This window comes from Eublepharis macularius, chromosome 12 (assembly GCF_028583425.1).
Source record: "Eublepharis macularius isolate TG4126 chromosome 12, MPM_Emac_v1.0, whole genome shotgun sequence".
NCBI classification, from domain to species: Eukaryota; Metazoa; Chordata; class Lepidosauria; order Squamata; family Eublepharidae; genus Eublepharis; species Eublepharis macularius.
The window spans coordinates 41,000,447-41,026,414 of NC_072801.1; the positions used below are offsets into that span (position 1 = coordinate 41,000,447).

Here is a 25,968-nt window from a genome sequence, read left to right on the forward strand (position 1 = left end):
GTATTGTAACTAGATCATTGTGGTGTTTTAGCAAGGTTAGTGACTTGATTGGGTGGAGGATACAAGGAATCAGGGCATAGTAAGAAGCATAGAGACTTGAGCTTATCTGGAAACCCTAGCTCTTAAACTGAGGGATGTTGGGTATATTTGTAGAAGGGAAGGGGGAAAGCTCTACACATGGTCAGAGGCCCTCTCATTTAGAGAAGTCTGGTATAGTGTTGTGGTGAAGAGCGGAACTACAAGTGACAAAAGGCACATATTGGACACTTGTCAGCTTCCCTCAAGTTTTGATGGGAAATGTAGGCATCCTGGTCTTGCAGCTTGACTCTCTGACTGCTGTCCAATGGACTTCTCAACTGTCACTTGTCCAACATTCCACCAAGCTGCCTACATTTCCCATCAAAACTTGAGGGAAGCTGACAAGTGTCCAATATGTGCCTTTTGTCACTTGTAGTTCCGCTCTCAGGGTCCAATCAGACTAGATGCTGGAAAATCTGCAAACTATCTCCAGGCCATTTCTTAAATTGCTAAGAACAACACAGGGGGGTGGGGGGTGGGGGCTATGGGACTTCACATTGCCCCCTGAGCTGCAATTTTGTTACACTGGAAGATACATTAACCAACATATATCTATGAATCCTTGTATGTTTCTAGCTTCAGGGATGGCCTTTGAAATTAAGAAAATAGCAGGGGAGAGTTCAACTGGCAGTCCTGATCCAAATTGCCCCTCCACATCTAGAGGACCTATTAGGTAGCTTGGAACAGCATGCTCTCCCATTAATAAGATGATGATAATACTGATGTGCCTTACAAGGCTGTTGTAAGGAATACAACATATATTTTATTTATTTATTTTACTTCATTTAAATCTCTTCTTTTTGCCCAATAGGGACTCAAAGCAGCTTACATTATTCTCCTCTCCTTCATTTTTTCCTCACAACAATCCTGTGAGGTAGGTTAAGCTGAGAGTATGTGACTAGCCCAAAGGCACCCAGAAAGTTTCCATGGCTGAGGGAGGTATCGAACCCGGTTCTTCCAGAACCTAGTCCAACAATCTAGCTGCACTGTAGTCCAACACACTACACTGCATTGGCTCAGCTATAAGATATAGTATATTAAATACTTTGAAAACCTGAAAGCAGTGGATAAATGCTAGGTGTTTTTTGAAAACAAGCTCCAGGACTTAGCTTTGGTGGGCTTAAAACATGGCACTGGATTCTGAGAATCCAGATGATTCCACACAGATGCCCTGCTTTTGAAAGGGAAGCTAGAGACCTTATCTCTGAGGGCAAAAAATGCACATTACATGTGACATGAATCAGGATGGACACATGAAACCCTAGAAGGAGGCACAGGTGGTTTCCCATGACAGAAAAAAAGATGTGGTAGGGAAGCCTGAAGCTGCTCTTCTTCCCTCATAGGATTTGGAGACACATGCAGTGACTGAGAGAAGTTATTCCCTGTGTGAACATGTGACTGAGAGTCAGTTGAGCAACTGTGACTCAACTCATGTCACATATAGCATATTTTGGCCCATGGGGTTGCTTATGTGGCAGGCAGAGGGCTCAGGATGGAGTCTGGTTGGTTCACGGTAGATGAAGTGTCTTGTTTGTTCAAAGCAGCAGGGAGGTGAGTGACTTGTGTGTGACTTTCCTCCTATAATTTTTCTCTGCAGTGCCTAGTTTAATATTAAAATTGGGGTCCTGTAAGACTAGTTGCTGTGCATTCTACTTTGTTTATTTCAGGGATCTTTTTTCAAACAGCAAATCCAGCACACACAAATATTCTCACCCATTTCCACGGTGTCCTCTTTTTGTCCAGGGTGTTGTTATATGAGGCAACAAATAGCTGGATTTTGATTGTTTCTAGATTGTGTGTTCAAGAGCTGGGCCATGTAGCCACTTGCTTGATTTTTCTACAGGAAATTGTATTTGTGTGTTGCGGGGGGGGGGGTGTCTGACAGCAGTTGAGAAACCCACCCTAGCGTGAAGGGCCCCCTGCCGCCAACCAAGCCCTCTGCTGTTCCCTCTGCGGCTCTTCATGCCTTGACAGCTGTTCCCCGATGACCCAACGCCAAGGCAGATTAAAAGGCTTTGGGCTGTATGAGGGGAGGGTGGTGTGAGGGGGGGGACATACGGTTGAACAACAGCCTCAACAGCTGTTCTTGCAAACTATCCTTTCCAGTGACAAGCTGGGTAAACCCCTTCCATGCCATGAGCAAATCCAGAGACTTACTTACTCTAAGCTGATAATGGTGGCCGACCCCTGCAAGAGGGTTGGATTCCCGATCCTTATCCATATTTGTCAGGCTAAGGCGCTTTGTGGGGGAAATGCCCAGAAAGAATGTGGACCTGAGCAGGGGGTGGAAGGGGGATTATCCTAGTGGATGAAAGCAGTGGGATGTGAGGGAGGCCCACCATGCTCTCTTCCCTCTGATTTCCCAAAATGGCACAAAGTTATGTGAGAGAGACCTGTAGTGGTATGTGGTGATTGCTAGAGGGACCAGGAAGGCTTCAATGTGCTACATCCTGAGATCTACTACAAAAAGAATGCACATATTGTGGGGGTGTTAAGGATAGAGAAAGACACCTAGATTGTTGGTCTCTGACTGGTTGCTGGTGACCAAAAAGCCCCTACTCCAGTGGTCCACCATTTTCTATTTTAGTTCAATTGACCACCACAATATAAGGCAGTGCTGCCAGAAACTCAAGGCAGCACATATGGTTCCATAAAGGTAAAGGTAGTCATGAGCAGAGCTTGGGCTCCCGTGGTGCAGAGTGGTAAGCTGCAGTGCTGCAGCCCAAGCACTGCTCACAACCTCAGTTTGATCCTGGTGGAAGCCGGGTTCAGGTAGCCAACTCAAGGTTGCCTCAGCCTTCCATCCTTCTGAGATTGGTAAAATGAGGACCCAGTTTCCTGGGGGTAAAGTGTAGATGACTGGGGAAGGCAATGGCAAACCACCCCATAACAAAAAGTCTGCCAAGAAAATGTTGTGATGCGACGTCCCCCCATGGGTCAGTAATGACTCGGTGCTTGCACACTCTGCACCACAGGGCTCTTAGGTAAAGGTAGTCCCCTGTGCAAGCACTGAGTCATTACTGACCCATGGGGAGACGTCGCATCACGATGTTTTCTTGGCAGACTTTTTGTTATGGGGTGGTTTGCCATTGCCTTCCCCAGTCATCTACACTTCACCCCCAGGAAACTGGGTCCTCATTTTACCGACCTCGGAAGGATGGAAGGCTGAGTCAACCTTGAGCTGGCTATTTGAACCCAGCTTCCGCCAGGATCAAACTCAGGTCGTGACTTGTGAGCAGAACTTGGGCTGCAGTACTGCAGCTTACCACTTTGCGCTACAGGGCTCTTAATGGTTCCATGCTCCTGTTTTATCCTGTTTTATCCTTAAAACAACCCAGTGAGGAAGATTCCTGTCTGGCCAAAGGTCACAAAGTGAGTTTCCATGGATGAGCGAGGATTTGAACTTGGTCTCCCCAGTTCTATGGGGAAGATAACCTATTTAGCATATAAAGCATGTTGGCCTATTTAGCAGAGTTTATTCTGGTAATTCTAGGGAGGGATGAGAAATGGCGTAAGAACATTGAAGTTCTGCCCCTGACTGCTGCAAACTGTGCTCAGCTCATCCTTCTTTTTCTCAAATTCCATCTAACCATGTCCACTCCCTGGCAGGCCTCTATTCATATTTTACAATCTAGACACTTCCTTTAAAAATGCAAAAAAGAGAGCCAACTTTTGTATTCTTCCTTCCTTAAAAAATCATAAAAGAGTGTAGTTGTTAGTGTGTCATGCTAGGAGCTGGGACACTCAAGTTCAAATCACTACTCAGCCATGGGGCCGCCAACTCCAGCTTAGGAAATTCCTGGAGATTTGGGGGTTTGGCCTGGAGAAGGCAGAGTCTAGGGAGGAGAGGAAACTCTGTAGGAATGCCATGCCACTCTGGGACTTCGGTTTCTGTCCTCCAAAGCTGTCATTCCCTCCACAGGAGCTGATCTCTGCAGTGTATCAGTTGTAATACCAGAAGGACTCCAGGCCACACCTTTAGGTTGGTAAATCTACTCACCCATGGAGCAAACCGGGTGGCCTTGGTCCAGGCCCTCTTTCTCAGTCTAATCTACCCCAGGATTATAAAGGGTTAAATGGAGGATGAAAGAATGCTATATATCACTCTGAGTTCATTGGAGGAAAGGCGGGATAAAAATGCACCGAATAAATAGTGACAGTAGTCTGAGAAATTTATTAGTGAGGTTTTCCACCACCTATTTTCTACTTCCCTCCTTTTCTCTCTATCCCTCTTCTGCTCTGTCCTGTTTAGGGATTCACTAGCAAAATATCTCACCAAGGATTTCAATGCTAGATTCCATATTTTGTTTTTGGGTAGAAGTGAGTTTGTGAAAAGCTTCTGGTTTTCCAGCCAGGCCGTTCTTTAGCTAACATTTGTTTGCTTTCCGTAAGGAAACAAAATGGCAGTCTGCAAAGTCTGCCCCCCCGCCCCCGATCAGCCCTTCCCACACCTCTCAGCTGGGGGCGGGGAATGGGGTAGGAGATCAGCAGTGTCTTCTTGACACCATTATGTCACTTCCAGTGTGAGTTTGGGAGGAATGTCCAACCATTGCCAGTGATGCAATAATGTCAGTTCCAGGTCACATCAGAAGTGATGTCTCTTGCCGGTTGCCAGTCTCAGGCTGGACACCTTATCTCTGGACAGGCAAGATAACGACAACTGATATCCTGTTCATTTGTATCTCTTTGTTAGGCACAGTGCCTCAGGCAGAACATGTTGAGAAATCTGTTCAAATTGCCAACTATGTTGCTTCTTAGTGTATTTTTATCTTGCTGAGGGGGGGGGGATGCATCTCAGGCTCCAAAATGTCTTTGCCAGTGAAGGCCTTGTTTGGTCAAGATGGCTGCTAGAAAATTAACAGTCCCTTCTCACAGACTTCAATGTGCCATCTGGACTGGTTGTTATGGCTGCTGCTGCTATTGTGTCTCTGAGGCTATCTTCCTCTCTTCTGCTGTTTTGTTCTGCCTGCTTCTTCAAAATGTTGTTAGAGGGAGACTTTTGCTAGATCAGTTTCCTCCTGAGAAGAGAGTACTGGAGACAGGTGACATTTTTGTAATGCCTGTTGAGCATGAAGGAGCAAGCATCTAACAAGATAGGACTAGGTAGCACTAAAAGGATAGCATTAGTTCCCCTAAAATCAACAATTTACTCTTCCTCTCCCAACACATGCAATGCCTTCTCATCAGCCACTTACAAAATAGTCCTGTCTCTTGCTGAATGCCGACAACATTCAATTGCCAAAGTATGTTGTGTTAGAAGGTAAACTCTCCTTGTTCAGAGGCAGTATTCCTATATGCTGGACAGACACAATAGGGGCAGTCTGTAGCCTTCATACTTTGTTTGGAAGCAACTGACGTTAGGAAACAGAATACTGGACTAGATTTGATCTTATCTGGCAGCCCCTAGCCTCTGTTATGTAGGCATCCGTAACTTCTACATTAGATTACTGCCATGCATTCTGGGTGGGGCATCCAGAAAGGGCTCCCATTCATTCTCTCCTCCTTCATAGCATCTTCACAACAGCAACTTTTTCACTGAGCTGTGGCCCCTTAGAGCAGCTGTTTAGTTTCCAACCAAACGGGGGCATCTTTGATGTTGGGGCTAATTTTGTGGATTGAGGGGGTCTACGATAGGAGCAGGGAACCTCTTAATGTCTTTCATTTCAGGGAGCAAGCATCATGTTTCAGAGAACTTTTTTTACAAAGGGCGATGGATCTGTGGGAGGAAGGTCTTTTCTGTGATTCTCTGTTGTTGTTTCGGTGTGGTCAATTTTGAATTGCAACATGTTGCTTGCGTGAGCCTCCTTGAATCTTGGGGAAAGGCAGGGTATAGAAGGAACCGGGCAGGACTTTAGGAAAATATAAAGTGTAGTGAAGATGCTGGGTGCTGAAAGCTGTTGTTTCTTCTACTCTTCAGGACGTCTTTGAAAACAAGCCCTCGGTGCCAGAGTACAAAATAGCTTCGGTACAGAAGTCACGCTTCATTCTTCTTCACTACAGCATCTTCAAGGCTTTGTGGGACTGGCTTATTCTCCTGGCCACTTTCTATGTGGCTGTGACTGTTCCATACAACGTTTGCTTTACCGACTCAGATGACAGTTTGGCGACCGCTCGCAGCACCATCGTCAGTGATATTGTCGTAGAGATGCTTTTCATTGTTGGTGAGGATGGCCAAACACTGCCTTCTCCTGGTGGCTGGTCCTTTAACTGATTTGGGTGGATAGGGTCACTTGTCCCAGGCGCAACTTGAAGAGGGGTATGAAACTAGCATTAGAGTTTTTAAAGGCAACATTAAACTCTGCCATATTTTCTTTTCAGTTGGAAATAATAATTGAAGCAACACTCCATAGATTTCTTTACTGATCACTCCCTGAAAGAGTCCAGCAGAGAATTCTGGAAATGCTAGTATCCAGGGCTTTTTTTCTGGGAAAAGAGGTGGTGGAACTCAGTGGGTTGCCAGCACAGGGGGCAACTCTTGGCAGGAGGTGGTGCCCCTGGTACCACATGTGCGCGTGCAAAGTGCACACATGCTCCCAGGGCCAATGACGTCACTTGGGGTCAACTGGAACAAGAGGGAGGATTTTTTAAAAGTTTAAATTGCCCCCGGTTAAAATGCCCCCGGCGCAGAGGGCAATCTAAACTCCCCTCTGTCTGGAGATCAGGGGGCGGGGCCACCAGCCATGTGACCATTTTCAAGAGGTTCTGGAACTCCGTTCCACCACGTTCCTGCTGAAAAAAGCCCTGCTAGTATCTATTAAGGTATCTTACAAGTGCAATCCTAAACCAAGTCACACCTTTCTAAGCCCATAGTCTTCAATTGATTTAGAAAGATGTAAGATTGCTTAGGATTACACTGTTAACCACTTTCAACAAATCTTCAAGTTCCCAGAATACCATCCTTCAAAGAAGACATTCCTGGGTGTAAGCCCCATTGAATAGAACTGAGAAGACTTCTGAGTAGACCTAAGGGTTGCTCTGTAGGAATTTTTTTTTGTAGTATCTATTCTGTCGGTAACATTGGAAATTACATGCTCAGAGGCAGTATACCTCTGATTACCAGTTACTAGGGTTAAATCAGGCCACCTCCATTTGTCTTTGTGAGCTTCCTACAGGCAAATTGGAGCTAGAGCGCTGGCCTCTGTGTGGCCACTGGCCTGGCCATGAAGGGTCTTTCTTCTGTTCTTAGTATGTGCCATGGTGTTTATCTTGCCTCTGCACCCCACACCTCTCTTCCATTCCCTGGCAGTATGTGCAGCCTTGGCTCTGCTGACATTGCAAGCAGAGGTGATCATTCCAACAGGAGCACCTGTGCAATGCATAAACCTATCAACTTTTCTGCCTCTGCAGACATCATCTTGAACTTCCGGACCACATATGTCAGCCAGTCTGGCCAGGTAGTCTATGACAGCCGGTCCATCTGCCTCCACTATGTGGCCACATGGTTCTTTGTGGACTTGATTGCAGCCTTGCCCTTTGACCTCCTCTATGCCTTCAATGTCCCAGTGGTGAGTATTCTTCAAGCACTGCTCCTCAGAATGAAAGCCATCAGCTAACACTGGGGCAGTGGGAGCCTTTGGGCTTTACTACGCTGAGAGTTGAGTGCACAAAGTTCCCAGATTGTTGTTTATTTAAAAATCATATGTGAGAGGACAGATTCCAGTCAGGGCCACAGCACAAGGGGGAGGGTGTTGAAGCCTTCCATGTCTTTTCCCCAGTCTTAGGGCCCAACTATACAATACACTGTTTGTGGGTCTTGTCGCAGGTTTGCCCCATGTCCTGTTGGCCAGGTATGCTGTAAGAGTTTGTACTGAAACTTAACTCTGAGGCATATGGATCTGATTTACATCAGAGTTGTGACTTCTGGGGAAAGGATGCTCTTTGCCCCATAGCTCATCAGTAAATGTAAGCTTCACCTGTAGGGCAAATAATTGCTCTTTTGAGCTGTTTCATGTACCGAAAACAGTGCAGAGGAGGAAGGCCCTCTCTTCCCACGTGCTGGAGTGATGATCTGAATTGGGTCTCCACACACCTGGGAAGTAAAGATTCAACTCAAAACTCCCAGTGCTCCTCTGCTTGAGAGGACCCAAGGCAGAGATGGGATGGACCTGTAGTTAGACCTGTAAACAGCTGCAAGGAGCCACTACCTGCACTACAGCCATTTTGGATTGAAAAACTGGTGTGGGGGGCTGGGGGAGGAGGTTTAATCCTCCCAACATGCCACCGTTGTGCTTGGAATTGGCCTCCCCTCCTGGGAGTGATTTTAAAAGTAAATAAGATACCAGGAGCTCTCTCAGCATCCACTGCAGATCTGCCCTCAATCCTTGTTCTGGAATCGTTATTTTCTTACCTATGCAGCAAGCCTGCCCTCTACCCTGGAGGCATTGAAATGCACCTTTTATCCTTGTAAAGATAAATGTGTTGTAAAGGGAAGTGCACAAGATAAGGTGCCACAGAAATGTTTAGAAGGTGATGCTGAAAGGCTTGTTCCGTGCATGTGAGGTGGGGCGGGTGTGAAGTTTTGGATAGAGAGCAGTCCAGAAAGCACTTTCATTTGCTCACAGGCCAGAACCCAACTTTTGATGGTCTGGAGTTAAAAAATGATTCCTGTTGAGCCTCAAGAGAAATAAAGCTCACTGGCCACCAAACTTTGATAGGGTTTGCTTGCTGGCACATGGACTCCACATAGGGGAGGACCTGCGGCTCAGTGGTTAGAGCATCTGCTCTGCATGCAGAGCCCAGGCTCAGTCCCCAGCATCTCCTGTTAAAAGGACCAGGCAATAGATAATACGAAAGACCATCACCTGAGACCCTGGAGAGCCGCTGCTAGTCAGAGCAGACAATACTGACCTTGGCCGATTCCAGATGACTAACCTTAAGGCGCTTCATGCTGCCCTCTTCCGGATCGCGATGGGGAAAATGTGAAATATCGCGTTTCCTCGCGCGAGTTTTGCACAACGACGCGCAAAACTCGCGGGAGGAAACGCGATGTTTCGCATTTTCCCCGTCGCGATCCGGAAGAGGGCGGCATGAAGCGCCTTAAGGTTAGCCATCTGGAATCGGCCCTAGACATTTTAAAATTTTATGTCATTTATAGTTCGCCTTTCTCACTGAGACTCAAGACAGATTACACAGTATGAGATTAGTACAATCAGTATCAAGTACGTTTCAATACAGTATCAAGGGCATTTCCATATACAATGCCATAGGGTAAATAGATACAAGTTTAAAAGACATAGTATTAGCAAGAATCCAATACAGAGTAGAAAAAATACTGACACAAAACATAATCAATTAGACCAAGGGTCTGACCCAGTATAAGGCTGCTTCATGTATGGCATGGAGGTTGTTGTAGTATAGGGTATGAGAAAAGGGACCTGTTTAGAAGCTGTGGAGAGAAGCCACCTACACATTCTCATTTAACCGATGACACCAGCCGCCCGAAGATCCCAGCTTGTTTCTGAGCCTTGTATCAACAAAAACAAACGGGTGATTTTGCAGGCATCAAAACTCCAACGTGGACTCCTGAGTATTGTCACACAGCCATTCTACATGGCAAAGTTGCTTTTGTATTTAAAAAAATCTGTTAGCTAGACTTAATAAATTCTCATTTTGTTCAGGCTATTTACATGTTGGCCTTCCATTTAACAAGAACACTGTATCTGGTTCACAAAATCAAAGTAGAATAATAGCCAATATGTTAAAAATGGTTAGTCAATGCTTTAAACAAAAGTTTGCCAGGACAGAGATTCTGTTTGAAAAAGCCATTCAAAAGACTTTTAGCAGAAGACCACATACATTCCAGGGGAAAGGATTTCTACAGAATAGGGGCCACTGCTGGTGAATCTAAGATTTGGGATCAGATTTTTCTCCCCACGACCGCCCAGAACTGAGTTTTGAAATCAAAAGATGCAAATCCTGATATCCTAGATACAGATTTCAACATGTTAGCTGAATTTCCAATTGTCACAAAATTTTGTGACCATTCTAACTATATCGATTCTTGCTTGGCCTTGCTTCCTGCCTTTTCCCAGTAGCAAATGCCATGCTCCAACCATGTGGCTTCTTACCAATAAAAGCACCTTTGTTTCTTCAGCCTCTCTCTCTCAGAGGGCTCATTAAGCAGCTAGACAGAGGGTGTTATGACATCAGGAGCCAAGCTTTGAGGCCTTTGACACAGTCTCTTTGCTAATGAGGAAACTTCTTCTGGTTGATACCCAGAGTTGCTTTTTCTAGCCACATACAGAGCAAGGGAGGGGGGAGTAGGTTTTAGCATCTCGTTTCCGAATTACATCTTGTCAGGTTACTTCTTTCCAGTCCAGCAGTGACCTGCCTGCAGCTTTGCAGAACTGGAGCTATGAACTCAACCCCTCTCGAGTCTCCAATTTCTGTATGACTTGTAGTGCTCAGCTTCCAAAATAAGATTTGCTAGACTGCCTGGAAAATGACCCTTCCAGTAACCTTGTTTTCCCCTCATTCCCAGCCCAAATTCAGTGTGATTACTCAGTGGTAGGGTGAATGTATTCAGTATGTGCTCAGAGGCATACTCTCTGGTAATACAAAATCTCTCCATATAATGAGAATAGGCTCCAAGCCATGGCTTAAGCACTAGGGCAGTTTCACAGTTTGAGCTAGGGAAGTATAACGGTGCTATCTGGGCTGGACTTTGGGGCAGAAGTTCAGGGCCCTGTCTAATGGGATCAGTAGGAGGGTCCCAAAAGCAAGCTGTAGCTTCATATTTGAAGCATGCATTACCCAACTATATGGAGAACTCTTCCCCGCTATCCATTAAGTCCAGACTCTAAAAATTACCTAACTTCACTACTGGATATGAGCTTCTTAAAAGTTAGTTTTAGTGTAGAGGGAAAAGCAGAGGTTTTCAACCCATGGGGCCCTCAGGTAGATCACAGATCCTCTTCTGGTGAGTTGCAAACCCCTATAGAACTGCTTTTTTGTTGTTGTTGCTCTTTTTGGAAGATCCATTCCACTGCTGTGTGAAAAGCAAGGATGCCATCTTATCAGCCCCTCTTTGCATGCACGCTCATAAGAACAGCAGGAGTGTGCAGGCAAAGTCACTCAGGGCCTGGAAAGGTTTCCTCCATGACTCTGACCCATGTAGGGCTGCTGGGTTGCCTGCTATGGTGGGCAGGTGGGCAGCCCCTCACCTGAAGTTCTGTGTTCCTGCTGCCCCACTGGAATTGTGGGAGGAAATGGGGAAGGGATTCATCATCATGCAACACTGAACATATTTCCCAAATTGCTGCATGACGCCATGATATCACTTCCAGTTTTGAAATTGGAAATAACATCACAGCATTGCCAATGCCAATTTTGAAGTCTCTGTCTCCATTTTTGTTCCTGGGGATTGGAGACTTTTGACTTCTTCCACACTATGGCACACCTCCTGCTGCTCTGTTTGTGTTTCCTCTCCCTGACTCTCTTGATAGGGTTGCCAATTCAGGGTTGGGAAATTCCTGAAGATCTGGGGGTAGAACCTGGGGAATAAGGTTGCTAGCCCCTGGTAGTGCCTAGAGATCTCCTGGAATTAAAGTTTGTCTTCAGACTAGAGGTCAGTTCCCCTGGATGAAATGGCTGCTTTGGAGTGTGGACTCTATGGCATTATATACCCACTGAGTTCCCGCCCCAAACCCTGCATTCTCCAGGCTCCCCCCAATCTCCAGGAATTTCTCATCCTGGAGTTGGCAACCCTTTTGGTGAGGGTGCGATTGGGGCAGAAAGGGATCTCTGTGGGGCATAATGCCATAGAGTCCACCCTCCAAAATATCAATTTTTGTCCAGGAGAACTAATTTGTGTAAACTGGTGATCAGTTGTAATTCCAGGAGATCTCCAGGCCCCAGCTGGAGGTTAGCAACTCATTTGACCTTGGTTAGCTGCTCATTTGATCTTGGTGAGGTCACATGTCTGTACCTTTTCCAGTCACATGACCCTGATGTCATGAAACTTCCTGCCACTTATTTATGCTTAGTGGATTCTGAGAGACTCTCTACACGAGACACTTGGGCGTGTGTTTGTCAAGTGCTGGGAGATGCAATGCTGGGAAGCATAGTTTTAAAAGACAGCAGAGATTGCTCTGGAGGGGATGGATTCTCTCAGAGCCCACCATCTTCTCTAGCGCGCTGGACTGTTTCCCCTTCTAGAGTCTTTGCCCTGCGGAGGCTCTGTTAATTCAAAGTTTTAAGCAGTGAGGGTAGCAGGGCAAAGGCTCTGGAAGGGGAGACAGTCTGGCATGTCACAGGTAGTGGAGGGCTGTGAGAAAATCTATCCCCTCCGGAGAGATCTCTGCTGGCTTTGTCGTTTAAAATTATGCTTCCCAGATAACACTGCATCTCCCGACACGTGAAGAACATGTGTCAAAAGTCTTGTACGGAAAGACTCTGAGTCTGGAAAGGTTTTCACTGGGGTAGAAGACATTGCAGGCTGTAGTGTCAAACATCTAGTAAAAGAGAGGTGATACATGAGAAGGTGTAGTGCTAATCTTAGACATTTTCACACCTGGAGCAGAAATTCAAAATGACACACACGCTTGCACTGCATTGCAGCTCATACTTTTAAAGGTAACAGAATGTACAGAGACTTTGATGGTTGGAAAGTGTCCCTTCCTGGAGGAAAAGGATGGGAAAGGAATGCACTAGAGTTGCCAACCTCCTTGTGGGGCCTGAAGATCTAGAATTATGACATCTCCAGACAACACAGATCAAGTCCGTTGGAGAAAATGGCTGCTTTGGAGGATGGACCCGGTGGCGTTAGTCCCCTTCCCAAATCTTGCCCTTCTCAGACTCTGCTCCAAAATCTCCAGGCATTTCCCAACCTGGAGTTGGCAACTCTAGCAGGACCCAGAAGTCAACAACAATCTAGGAAGGTGGCTCAGGGATGAAGGCTCCAGTGAAAGTCCCCTAAGATCCCTCATGGGGGGCTTTGTGCAGTCCTGTGAAGAAGCTCTGACTCTTGAAAGCTTACACTCTGAATATCTTGTTGGTCTGTAAGGTGCCACTGGACTAAAATCCTGCTGTTCTGGAATTGGGTATGAGAGACACTAGGCAAACACACAAAGTTGCCAGGTCCTTATTCCCTCCCGCTGGGGGGGGGGGGCGGTGTCTGACACTTACCTCGTGCTGGTGGTGAGGTCTTCTTTGCACCACGCAAAACAAGCATGCATTCTGACACCTGCATGATGACATCACCGCGGGAAGTGACGTCGTCATGCCGGCTGTGCTTGGTTTGGGGCCGATTTGATGTCGCTGCGCCTGTTGGGACCATGTGCACAGCGTGCATTCCTGAGGTGCCTGCCAGTGGCGGGCAACCTCCAGGAGCTTGCTACCTCCTGCTGACCACTGGCGGGTTGGTGGGCAAGGTGGCAAACCTCTGGGAGTTTGCCCGCCACCACTGGGCACCTGGGAACCCTATAAACACAGAAAGTCACTGCATACTGAAACAGACCCTAAATTCATCAAGGTCAGCACAAAATCCAAAATTCAGTACATTTGGGGCCAAAATTGACCCCCATGAAGCATGGAAACACTCCTGTGGCTGGCACAATGATGTCACTTCAGGAAGTGATGTCATTGTGCCCTTATGGGAGAGTGCCCACTGCACACTTGCCCAGGTTGCCTGCTGGCAATGCTATGGGGCCTCTTAAATTTGGCATTGTTTAGGGCCTCAGCATGTCTTAATCCAGCCCTGACACAAGTGCTTTGCATGTAGAAGGCCTAGGGTTACAGGGTGAGGCCTGGAGTTCTCCCAGAATTATGACTACAGAAATAAGTTCCTCTGGAGAAATGGCAGCTTTGGAAGATGGACTCTATGCTATCACTGCCCTGCTGAGCTCTCTCCTATACCCAAACTCTGTCTTCCCCAGCTACTGCTCCCAGATCTCCAGGAATTCCTCAAGCCAGAGCGGACAACCCTAAGAATCCCCCTGGTTCAGCCCTAGCACCAACTCTTTAAAAGATCTGTGAGTTAGCAGGGGCTGGGAAATATCCCCTCCAAATAGGGCTGCCACACTCCACCTGGATGCTGGAGAGCTACCAGAATTACAACTCATCTCCAGGCTACAGAGACCAGTTCCCCTGAAGGAAATGACAACTTTGGAGGGTGGATTCTATGGCCTTATATCCCACTGAAGTCCCTCCCCTCCCCAAACTCCACAGTCCCCATGCTCTGCCCCCCATATCTCCAGGAATTTACCAACCTGGAGCTGGTAACCGTACCTCCGAAGACCTTGGAGAATGGCTGCTAATCAGAGTAGAGAATACTGGGATAAATGGGCTAATGAATTGACTGAGTCTACACATGGCTTAATCCCGATCTCCGTTTTATGCCTCCCCATTTCCCAGACCTATCTGGTGCACTTGCTGAAGACGGTGCGCCTCCTGCGTTTGCTTCGTCTACTCCAGAAACTGGACCGCTACTCGCAGTACAGTGCCATGGTCCTCACATTGCTCATGTCCATGTTTGCCCTCTTGGCACACTGGATGGCCTGCATCTGGTATGTCATTGGCCGGAAAGAGAGCCACGACCCGGTGACCTGGGACATTGGTGAGTTTGTAGGCAGACGGAAAACTCTCCTTACCAAAATGCCGGCGCTGAGTGCAATGGGATGCACCCCCCTTTGGAGCCTTTCAGGCGGAAAAATGTATTATGGGGAGGCTGAGGAGGATGGAGGGAAAAGACTGCGGGTACAATATTTAAAGAAGTGGGGCTCATGCAGAAGCACCCTCACAGTGCTCAGTACAAATGTTCTTGTTTCTTTCTGCTGGGCTGAGCCCTGAAAAAGCAGTTCTAAAAGTACAGGTACAAGCTGGTTGTGGCTGTGGCTCAGTGTCACATAGCATCTGTTTTGCATGCAGAAGGTCCCTGGTTCAGTCCCTGGCATCTCCTATTAAAAGATAAAGTAACAGGAAATGGGACAGACCTCTACTTCAGACCTGGAGAGCTGCTGCCAGTGAGACCAGATAAGACTGACGGGAAGTGACCCACGATCTGATTCAGGGCCAAACTACAAGTGACGCCTGACACTAGTTGGACACTTGTCAGCTTCCCTCAAGTTTTGATGGGAAATGTAGGCAGCTTGGCGGAATGTTGGACAAGTGACAGTTGAAAAGTCCATTGGACAGCAGGCGGAGAGCCAAGCTGCAAGACCAGGATGCCTACATTTCCCATCAAACCTTGAGGGAAGCTGACAAGTGTCCAACCTGTGTCATTTGTCACTTGTAGCTTGGCCCTGAGTCTAAGGCAGTGTGGAGAGCACTGGCTAGCATCTGTGCAGCCACTAGCACCCCTCTCCCTGCTCCATCTCTACAGTAATTTGTGCAACTGTTTTGTTTTAATTCAAAGTAAATAAGGTGATGGCTTATCATATAAGCATATGTGTAACGTTTTAAGGCTGGTGTAAAGTATTGCATGGAGTGGTAAGAATGATTCTTGTCTGACATGGAAGGTACAAAGCCAACTTTATTTATATTTATTTACGCTGAGACCCAAGGCAGATTACAAAACTTAACAACACAACAGCAGTAGTAAGACCTATACTAAACACTGTAAAAAGGCTGGAATGCAAAGTTAGAAGATATAATAAAAATAGTATAAGACATGACATGACAAATGTAAAAACTGACTTACAGAATTTAGGAAACAATGCTGTATAAAAAAAGTAAGACCCTGCATACAACAAAGTTCCCTTTGGAAGAGAGTCCTCTTGGTCAACTCCATTTTATAAAAATGTCCTCCTGAACAATTCTGTCTTACACACTGTGGAATGACAAGTGTGGGACTGTTTGTGGCTTTCTCAGGCAAGTCCTGGCACAAAGTGAGAGCCACAGCAGAGGATGTTCGGGTAGGTTACAGAGGAAGAACCCACTGAGATTAAAATGTTCTGCTATGGGTGGGGCTTTATGTACCCTGAGTGCAATATCCATGTGTGTGTCGGGGGGGGGGGGTTCCATCCCTAAGCCCTGACCCCACCCCCCACCCCCACCAAGGATTAACCCCTCACTGTACCTGCAGGCTGGCTGCACGAACTGGGCAAGCGGATAGAAGCCCCGTACCTCAACAGCTCCGTAGGTGGGCCATCCCTTCGCAGCGCCTACATCGCTTCGCTGTACTTTACCCTCAGCAGCTTGACCAGTGTGGGCTTTGGGAATGTCTGCGCCAACACGGATGCTGAGAAAATCTTCTCTATCTGTACCATGCTCATTGGTGGTAAGTGGGCAGGGCCAGGCCTGGTTCCAGGTTTGGGGTCCCGGGGCAGAGAGCACTCAGTCCCCCCCCACACCATGCCACTACAGACTCCCCTTCTTGCCTTTCTACCCGCATGCCCCAACCCGCCTGTGCACCCTTCCTTTGCCCTCTCACAAGCTCTCCCACCACCTGCAGTCACAGCTTCCCACATTGCCTGCCCACCCTTTCCCCGATGATGCTGGGTGGTGGGTGCAGCTAGTAGTGCCGCTGCCATGGCCATCAGGAATGACAGTGCTTTTTGCACCACTGACATGTCCTTCGCCAGCAGCTCTGGGCAACATAAGCAGCTGAGAGCAGCAGTGACACACACAATCAGGCAGTGGAAGGAGGCAGGCCTTAGAGGAGATGCTTGAGTAGGGAGTCACTCACCAGCAGTGGGTCCCTCCAGAAGCCACAGGCCCTGCTGCTGCCCCACTTTGTCATGTGCTGATGCCAGCCCTGGGCAGGATCAATTGTACACTTTTCACAATAGTACTGTGGAAAGCATAGGCTTTGGCACTGGACGCAGAATCACCTGGAGAATCTTAGAGGGATTTTTTAAAGGCGTGTTTCTGGCCCTTAGGATTTACAAAGATAGTCTTGAACCGATTTGCATAGTCCCCAGCAAAATCATAGAATGTATTTATTTATTGAAATATTTATACACCCTGTCTTTCCTCTTGGCTCAAGGCAGAGTGGCACTGAGCAAGATTTCCAGAAATCTGGGATGTAGAATTTCTGTGCTCTTCATGATACTTTCCCCCACCCAATGTTGAACAGTTGTAGAATAAACTATGCAAAATTAAAAACACATTTAAATTTGCATAATATATGCAGAATCTGGCTTTTCTGGGTACAGAATTTTGTACTTCTGTGGCACAGAACTGTCATTTTAAAAAATTCTTGATAACAGAACAATGTGCACAGGTGAGAATATGCAACAGGTAGATAGGTTCCCCCTCACATGTTCATGTGGTATCTCTGACTGAGTCAAATGGACTGAATCAGAAACCTAGACTGCTCCAGATTCATTAGGTGGCTTCTACACCGTCTGTATTACTGTTGATTAGGAGTTTTTTGAGATGAGAGACAGAAAAGGAAAGCCAGAAAGGAGGAAACACAGGGAAAATGCACACAGCGAAACGTTATAAAAACTGATTTCATATTGTAGGGTTGAGGTAAGGCAAGCTCTTGAGTCTGAAAAGCTTGAAAACTACTACTTTTTCTGGTGTACGACCTGGAAACATTCAAAACTCACATTAGATCTTTTTTCAGATTTAGATTTTCAAATTTAATTTTGAGGGATTTTTTTTTACAATGGATTTCCAAGTCTTGGTAGCTAACAGGTCAATCCTAAGCAAAATTATACCCTTCTAAGCCCATTGACTTTGATGAACATAAAAGAGCATAGTCTGCTTAGGACTGTAAATTGCTGAATTTGGCAAAATCTGGACCTCTATATCTTGTTTATGATGTGCACACACCTAGTGTGAAAATTCATGTAAGGAATTTGGGGTTTGAAATTCATTGCCCTAAGAGCTCCCCCTTTGCATAATGTTTCTTAGCACGGGCTAAAAACTGAATTCAGAGAGGATACATCTATCAGTAGTATCTATTAGTCATGATAACAAAATGGAACATCCATGTTGAGAGGCAGTGCACGCTTTCAGTAGCAGACTAGGAGAAACAGCTTTGGAGGGCTGAAAACAGCATGCTGGACTAGATCAGTTTTGTCTTGACCTGGCTACACTCTGTTTACGTTCATGTCTTTTTCTCCTTTCTCCTTTCCTTCCAGCTCTGATGCATGCTGTGGTCTTTGGCAATGTGACAGCCATCATTCAGCGCATGTATTCACGGCGCTCCCTCTACCACACTCGCATGAAAGACCTAAAGGATTTCATCCGTGTCCACCGCCTTCCCCAACAACTCAAACAACGTATGCTGGAATACTTCCAGACCACATGGTCTGTCAACAACGGCATTGATGCTAATGAGGTAAGAATAGCCAGCTCACTGAGATTGTATGGCAAAGAGTAAGGGAAGGTGTACTTGTGCAGTGACCAAAGACCAGTGAACCTGTGAAATCTGGAATCGTGTCCCTCTTTTCGCAATGTCTGGTCTTGAATGACTTTCGAAGCCTTGGTTCACCCTCAGTAAAATGGGAAGAAGTACGATCTGTCTTACAAGGTGATTATTGATAGCAAGCATGAAATTGAAAAGTTTTGGAGAATGAAAAGTAACTTGGACAATATTAAAAAGATGTCTGCTATAGTCTTGCTATCTTCTGCTCTTTTCAAGGGGACTTGTGTAGGAGAACTCACCTGGTTGATTGTTCAGATTTGGCTGCTCCACTAATGGCACTTGCTGAGAAATCGTGTAGTGTGATGGTTAGAGTGTTGAATTAGGATCTGGGAGACCCAGGTTTTAATCCTGACATGGAAGCTTCGTAGGCAGCCTTGAGCCAGTCATACATTCTTAGCCTAACATACCTCACAGGGTTGTTGTGAGGGTAAAAGGGAGGGAAAGAGAACAATATAAACCACTTTGTGTCCCCATTGGGGAGAAAGGCTAGGTATAAATAAATGAATTACATAAATAATAATAAAATATCCACCCCTTCACATTGCTTTCTGGGTGAGGGGAAAGAACCAGCAGCCTCCCCCACCCCTTTCAGTTTTTTTCCATGAACCTTGTCATTGATAAATGGGTTCTTGGGCTAAGCCCTAATTCTGATCATGCTTTAGGAAAGATGCAGCCTCTGGAGAAAGAACTGGGCCTGCCAAGTTGTAAGATCTGAATCAAAGTTTCCTTTCCAGGGTCTCCAGAGCAGGATGGCTGATTCACACATTATGGAGACACAGGTTGGGTCTGGGGTCCCTGCTCTATATCCAGTTTACAAGTCCTATGAGAGTCATTGGTTCTGTTGAATTCCTGCATATATAATGTCCAATTTAGGTGATAATTGTGGCATGTATGGGGAGGGGGCTTCAGCCTTCCCCTCTGCTATTTTCCTGATCAGTAATGGTCATGGGGATGTACTAATTGGCCTGTTGGGGAAATTCACATGTGCACTTGTGGGTTTCTCTAACAAACCATGTCAGGAAAATGGCATGCATGTGGAGTGAGGAAACCTGAAGCTCTTTCTCTATGTATGCCACAGTCACAATCCAAAATGGGCACTGCACGTATAGGAATGAAAGAGAACCTTCTACACAGGTGTGACTTTGGAAGGGCTGTGGCTCAGGGAAAGAGCCTCTACTTGGCATGCAAAAGGTCCCAGGTTCAGTCCCCAGCATTTCCAGTTAGAAAGGACCAGGCAGTAGGTGATGTGAAAGACCTCTACTGAAAATGCTGGAAAGATACTACTAGTCTCAGGAGACAATGCTGACCTTGAAGGATCACTAGTTTGATTCAGTGTAAGACAGTTTCATGTGTTCACGTGACTGTTAACATAGAATGCAGCGAGGGACCCCTGGGACCCCCCCCCAACCTGTGTTCTCCTTAATATGTAAAATCTTTAAGATAGAGAGTCCAGAACTGAAGATCAAGCTATTTTTCTGCTTTGCTTAGGAAAACCTGCAGTTGACTGTGCTCCCCTGAACTTAAGGACTATCCCAGCTTCAGCAGGTGCTGTCCCCAGATGCCTCCTTCCCTGAAGTGTTGGCAGGTCCTGACATTGCCTCTTCAGGCTCCGCCTCTAATCTGAAGTCATCAAGTCAGACATTCCCAGACGTTCTGTGTCTGAGGGGCTGAGGCTTCAGAGGCGTGGGCTACTGTCATTTTGGAGTATTTTGTCACCCCAAACAAGGTACAACTTCACCTTGTAACCAGGTAGCTGCTGACACTTCCTTTCATAGTACCACCAGAAAGAATCCTTTTGCATGGTTTGGGTAAAAAGCCACCCGTGGACCTGGCAGTCCAGAGAATGAAATATGGCAGGCTGTGAAAAAGTAGAAGGGGAGCTGAGGTAAGGACTCTGGTGGTACTCTGGTTAAAAAATGGAACAACTCTTTAAATGTATATCATTAGATATTTATGCCCCACTTTTTGCCCTGATGGGGACCCAAAGCAGCTTACATCAGCCCTCTCTTAGTTATTTTGTCTTCACAACAACCCTGTGAGGTAAGTTAGGCTGAGAGAGTGTGACTGGCCCAAGGTCACCCTGAGAGCTTCCATGGCAGAGTAGGGATTACGAACCTGTGTCGCTCAGATCCTAGTCTAGGCAATATGCCATGCTGGCTCTCAAATGGGGGGTAGACTGAAATTGCACCAAACCCCCTGCCCTCCTCACCATCTCCTCTCTCCTCCTTTCCTCCTCTCAGCTCCTGCGTGACTTCCCGGATGAACTGCGAGCAGACATCGCCATGCACCTAAACAAAGACATCTTGCAGCTGCCGCTTTTTGAGAGCGCCAGCCGAGGCTGCCTGCGCGCCCTTTCCTTGCACATTAAAACCTCTTTCTGTGCTCCTGGAGAATACCTCCTCCGCCAAGGGGATGCCCTGCAAGCCAATTACTTTGTCTGCTCTGGTTCCCTTGAAGTCCTCAAGGACAACATTGTGCTGGCCATTTTGGGTAAGGTTTGGGGAGAGCTGAAGATATAGCTGCTCACAGTGAAGTTTGTGTAGCCTCAGGCTTGGGATGAGGGTGGATGGTAAGGTTTGCAGTTGGACTGGACCATACCAATTGATCATCATAGCCAAAGCCAAACTCTGGCTCTCTGAGGTCAGGCTAGGCTTGCCATTTGCCCACTGCCAGCTGGCAATTCCTCCATCCCTGCTCTCAGTCCCCCAACCTCAATAATCTGAAGAAGGGGAGAAAAAAATGGGGGGGGGAATGGTGCCCATGGTAACTCTCTAGGCAGAGGTCCCCAACTCATTGGCACATTTGGATTTCTGACACAGTGTGGTGGGTGTAGCACAAAACAACTGCCTACAAGAGACAGAGCCAGCCACAAAATGTTTGCCACAGCTTACCTTCAGCCAGACAGTGAAGATCCTTGTGCAGTGGAAGCAGTTTCTGCCAAAGCAATGTTTTTTTAAAAATCAATATTCCAATGGCCAATCAGAAGTCATGCTTTGTAAAAGCCCCGCCTGGCCCGCCCACTTTTTAAAAACACTTGGCAGGCACCAGAAAAGGTGTCAGCGGGCATGTGCCTATGTGCACTACGTTGGAGGACCCTGCTCTAGGAATTTCCCCTAATCTCTATGTTCTTCACCATAGAATCAGGGAAAATTGCTAAAGCATCACCAGGAATTACATGACATCCTCCTGAACCTCCATACTCCCCAGGCTCTGTATCCAAAATTTCCTGGTATTTGTTGGCACAGGGCTGGGAACCCTAGGTCATGAACTAGGAGCTGGTTCAATAGGTAGTAGATACTGTTCTATTGACCAGGCACAGACAGGAAGCTGGGTTCCTTATATTTGGCCCAGGACTAGCTAATCTAGGTCTGTGTAGCAAAGGGCCATGACTCAATGGGAGAGCACCTGCACTTGCGTTGCATGCCAAAGGTCCAAGGTTCAATCCCTGGCATCTTCAGTTACGGGATCTCAGGTGACAGGCCTGAAACATGGAGAATAGACATTGTTCAGAGGTAAGATTACCAATTCCTGAAAAGTACATATTTAGCAATGGGTAGGCCCTGATCAGGGTTGAAGAGTTGCTCAGGGGGCCCACCCACCCAGGCATGGGAGCAATCCAAGGGGAAGAGCCCGTGTGCCCCAGGTCAGACCTGGCAGATCAAAGGGCAGAGTCCATAGGAAATACTAATTCATTGAAGGTGCAAATCTCTTTCTCTCTCCTCCTTTCTCCATGGCTAAGAGATATCTGGGAAAAGGGAGGAAGCAGAAAAGGCAGCCCAAAGACAGCTGCAGTGCTTAGAAAAGCTGCTTCTGAGGTACAAAATTGTCTGGAGAGAAAAATGAAACAATTGGCTGCACTCATAGTGCTTCACAGGTGTCAGAGGCACAGCAAATTCCTTTACCTTAAAAGGCATTAAATAGATAACTGGTTCCTCTCCTGTGCCATTATATGAAAAAACACCTCATCTGACAACCAGCTAGGTGGAGACAATCTAGTCATGCCGCTGGAAGATTGGCCGGTTGATAACTCTCATCCGTGGCATCTCCATCTTGGATGTCAGGGAAAGACCTTTGTCTGCCTGAGACCAGGGACAATCCCTGCCAGTCTGAGTAGAGACAGTGCTGGTCTTGAGGGACCAGGAGTCTAAGGTAGCTTCATGTTTTTGCGAGAACTCAGCACTTGTGTTCAAAATCCCAGCTTCAGTTTGGGGCAGTGGGACTGCATAGAGTCATAGTCAGACTGACTGGCAGTCAAAGGGGCCTTTATTTCCCATTTCACTTCTCTGGGGTCTGTTACCTCCTGAGTGCACTCCCACTGCAGGTATACTTGGTAGTCCCTGGGGTAGACCCAGGAATGAACCTGGGAGCAATATATTGTGGTGTTTGGCCCTGGGGCCTTAGCAGGGGGCAACTGTGGCATCCCCCCTCCTGTCCCACTCCCAGCCACCCCAGATCCTGGCTCTTTGTAGGTAAAGGGGATCTCATTGGTGCCGATCTGCCCGGCAAAGATCAAGTGATCAAGACCAACGCGGATGTCAAGGCACTGACTTACTGCGACCTCCAGTACATCAGCCTGCGTGGGCTCTTCGAGGTGCTGGAGCTGTACCCTGAGTATTCTGCCAAGTTCATGGCCGACATCCACCAGGACCTCACCTTCAACCTGCGCGAGGGCAGCGAGATCGAGGTAAGGGTGTGTGTTGCCGGAGGCGCTGCCAATGGTTTCCCACCTCTTTCCATCTTCCTTTTCTCCATACAGCCTGCAGCTGCCACCACTTTGCAGAGGTGAACCCTATTGATTCCCCCAGGAATCACTCTTGTCCTCTTCAAAACTCCCCAACGCCAGTGGGAAGCCATCAGAATCCATGTCTCTGGCCCTGTGACTATGTCAGTGCTTTCTCCCTACCTACCTTTGTATGAATAAGGAAAGAGATTATTTATCCTTTCCCTATGACCCCAGTTGAAGAGAAGTTCAAGGCATCCTGTGGCTGGAGACAGACAAAAGTTTTGGAGCTGACAGGGGCCTGACAGAGAACCCAGCAACCTATGGCATTGGGGACTCGTTACCAGATCCCCAGATGTATAAATGAGCTACAAAATGCAGCTTGGAGGGATATGGATTGGGGCTGCAGAGCTCGTGTGGGCATTAACTCTTTTTTCTTCCGACCACTTCACCAATCATAAACAGACCCTCAAGGATGCTGTAAGACCCAGCAGGGGAAACGAGAGGTACTGATATTGCGCCTGTCTTTTTAATATGATTAGGGATTCCTGGCATCTTGTTTAGTTTGGTGCTGAAGCATTGTTTCCCATGTGTGTATGTGCCCATGGATTTTGCCTCTGGCCAAAAAGGTGTTGCAAGTTTCTAAAGCACCAGTAGAATAAATTCTGCAGACTGGTCAACTGCATAAATGGAATAAAAGTTGCAGGACTTAGCTTATATGCAAAATATATGCAGACCAAAGAAGAATCAAGAAATCTAACAATCTCTTGACTTCTGAGTTCCAGTCTCTCATCGCAACATCTCCTGTACCTAGAAGAGAGCTCACTTTTTGTGACACAGTTCAGGATTGACTGCTGGGTTCTGCAAAGGCTCCTTGGCTCTGTTAGTGAATGTGATTAGCTCCCTTTAAAGCAGCAGTAGGTGGTCTTTTCTAGTCAGCAATCAGTTAATTTTGCCCATGAGTAGAAGACCAAGATTTGAGCACCTTAAAGATCAACAAGGGGTCTTTCCAGGGTATAAACAAGATTTCCAGGGTATAAACTTCCAAGCTCCCTTTGCCAGATGACTAGGGAGTAAAAGGGAATTAGCTAACCCCCACCCCTAGTAGTATGCAAATTTCATGAATGCTAGTCTTCTTTTGGTGACCATTGGAGGACCAAGTTTGGCTTGTGTGTTAGTGTATTCTTAAGCAGGGTTAACTCTGTTTAGGATTGCACTAGGTGACTCTATGGGCGATTCCACATGTCCTGGCATAGTGCTATAGTCGCTCAATGAGGGTGTCTTCCTGGCATGTTTTCTGATGTCATCACACCTCGAGAGCAGCATTGTGGCACGATGACGTCAGAAATCACACCAGAAGACACCCTCATTGCGCGAGTATAGAGCTACGCTGGGACATGCAGAATCACCCTTTGAATCGACTGTTTCATCCCGGGATGTAACTTGGTAACTATAACCTGTGTTCTCTTCTTTCAACAGACTGCAGAAAACTTTGGGGGATAACTTGATTGCTCCGCTCACACCATTATCTCTGCTCGTGTGAGCGTGTGCCTTGGGGTGGTTATGTGGGGAAAGGCCTTCAGAAAGAAAAGGAATGAAATGATACTGCCTTGTGTTCCAGCAGTGTGCACGCAGGAACATAAATGGACTTAGCGCAGTTCCGCTTGCCCAAGATCTTGTGCAATACTTAGTGCTTTCCTCTCTAAATATTATAGTGCACAGAAATTGGTTGCACAAGATTTTGTGCATGTGGAAATGCAGGTGGAAATACAATAAATTTAAATTAGTGCAAGAGGCTAATGCAATTGCTTTGTTGCATTTATGCTTGCATTAGAGCTCTAGCACAAGCAGAAATGTTGCACTGGATCCAACCTACTATATAGAGGGCCTGCTGGTAGCCATCACTGCAAACCTATTTAAGAGGTGAAATATCTGGAATTTTCCAGTAATATAAAAGAAGTACTTTGATACACCACCAGTAACCCTCACAGTCCCCATTCCATGTACAGATTTGCTGCTGTTTTCTCCCAGTTTGAACATTCCCAACTTTCTGATCCATGCCTATTACGGGAACTGGATCATTCTCCAGGTTAATTGCTTGGCTTTGTACCCCATTTCCCTTTTGCCATCCTACAGAACAAGATCCACATGTTCTGGAATATCAGCACATTTCCCCTTCGTCCCTGTCCCTTCAACCCCCCCCCCCACCCCGGTCCTTTATGAGTTCTTAAACTGCTTCCTGATCTCTTAATTGTGGGTAAGAGAGTGAGAGCACCTTGTGCAGGTCTTACCTTTGGCCCTCTGCCATATTCCTTGTGCTCCTGCGTTTCCTCCCCTACACAGCTTTTCCCTTTTCAGAGCTAACAATAGTTAGTATTACATCTGCACAAGCAGAATGCACATTAGTTGACTTGTCAGCTGTGATCAGCTTTCAACCAGAGTTTGGAACTAATTGAATTTTGGTTTAATGCTAACAGTGGTTAGCATTTAGCTTGGTGCAGATTTAACGCTATCCAGAGTTAGCCCTGAAAGCGGAAGGGAAGGGGGGGTTTGAATGAGAGAGGAAAAGAGGAGAAATTAAGCCTGGGCAGCCCCAGTTGCTAAACCCAGTTAAGAGATAGGGGATTATATTTAGGGCTCAGATGAGACAAGGATCATGCGTCTCATTCCATCCATAACGTGCAGATTGCAGGTTCACACAGCCTTGGTTTGCCTTGTGGCCGCACAAACTTCCGTTTTGCTCTATGGATCAGGTTTCTCCTAAATGCTAATAATGAAGCAGGGAGCTAGATTTTGAATTGCAAAACCAGACAAAAGGTTAAACATTCAGCCAGTTGTGTTTACAAGTTGCATG

The 25,968-nt window shown here is 46.7% G+C and overlaps 1 protein-coding gene across 1 annotated transcript in view; it reads left to right on the top strand.

The window, feature by feature from the left end:
- KCNH4 (potassium voltage-gated channel subfamily H member 4) overlaps nt 1-25,968 on the top strand; it is a 69,725-nt gene that overhangs the window by 22,942 nt on the left and 20,815 nt on the right. Inside the window, exons 5-11 of the mRNA XM_054993567.1 lie at nt 5,996-6,239; nt 7,426-7,583; nt 14,431-14,632; nt 16,100-16,294; nt 18,108-18,307; nt 20,635-20,884; nt 22,864-23,078. Coding sequence (XP_054849542.1) covers nt 5,996-6,239; nt 7,426-7,583; nt 14,431-14,632; nt 16,100-16,294; nt 18,108-18,307; nt 20,635-20,884; nt 22,864-23,078 — 1,464 coding nt within the window. The remainder of the gene's footprint in view (nt 1-5,995; nt 6,240-7,425; nt 7,584-14,430; nt 14,633-16,099; nt 16,295-18,107; nt 18,308-20,634; nt 20,885-22,863; nt 23,079-25,968) is intronic.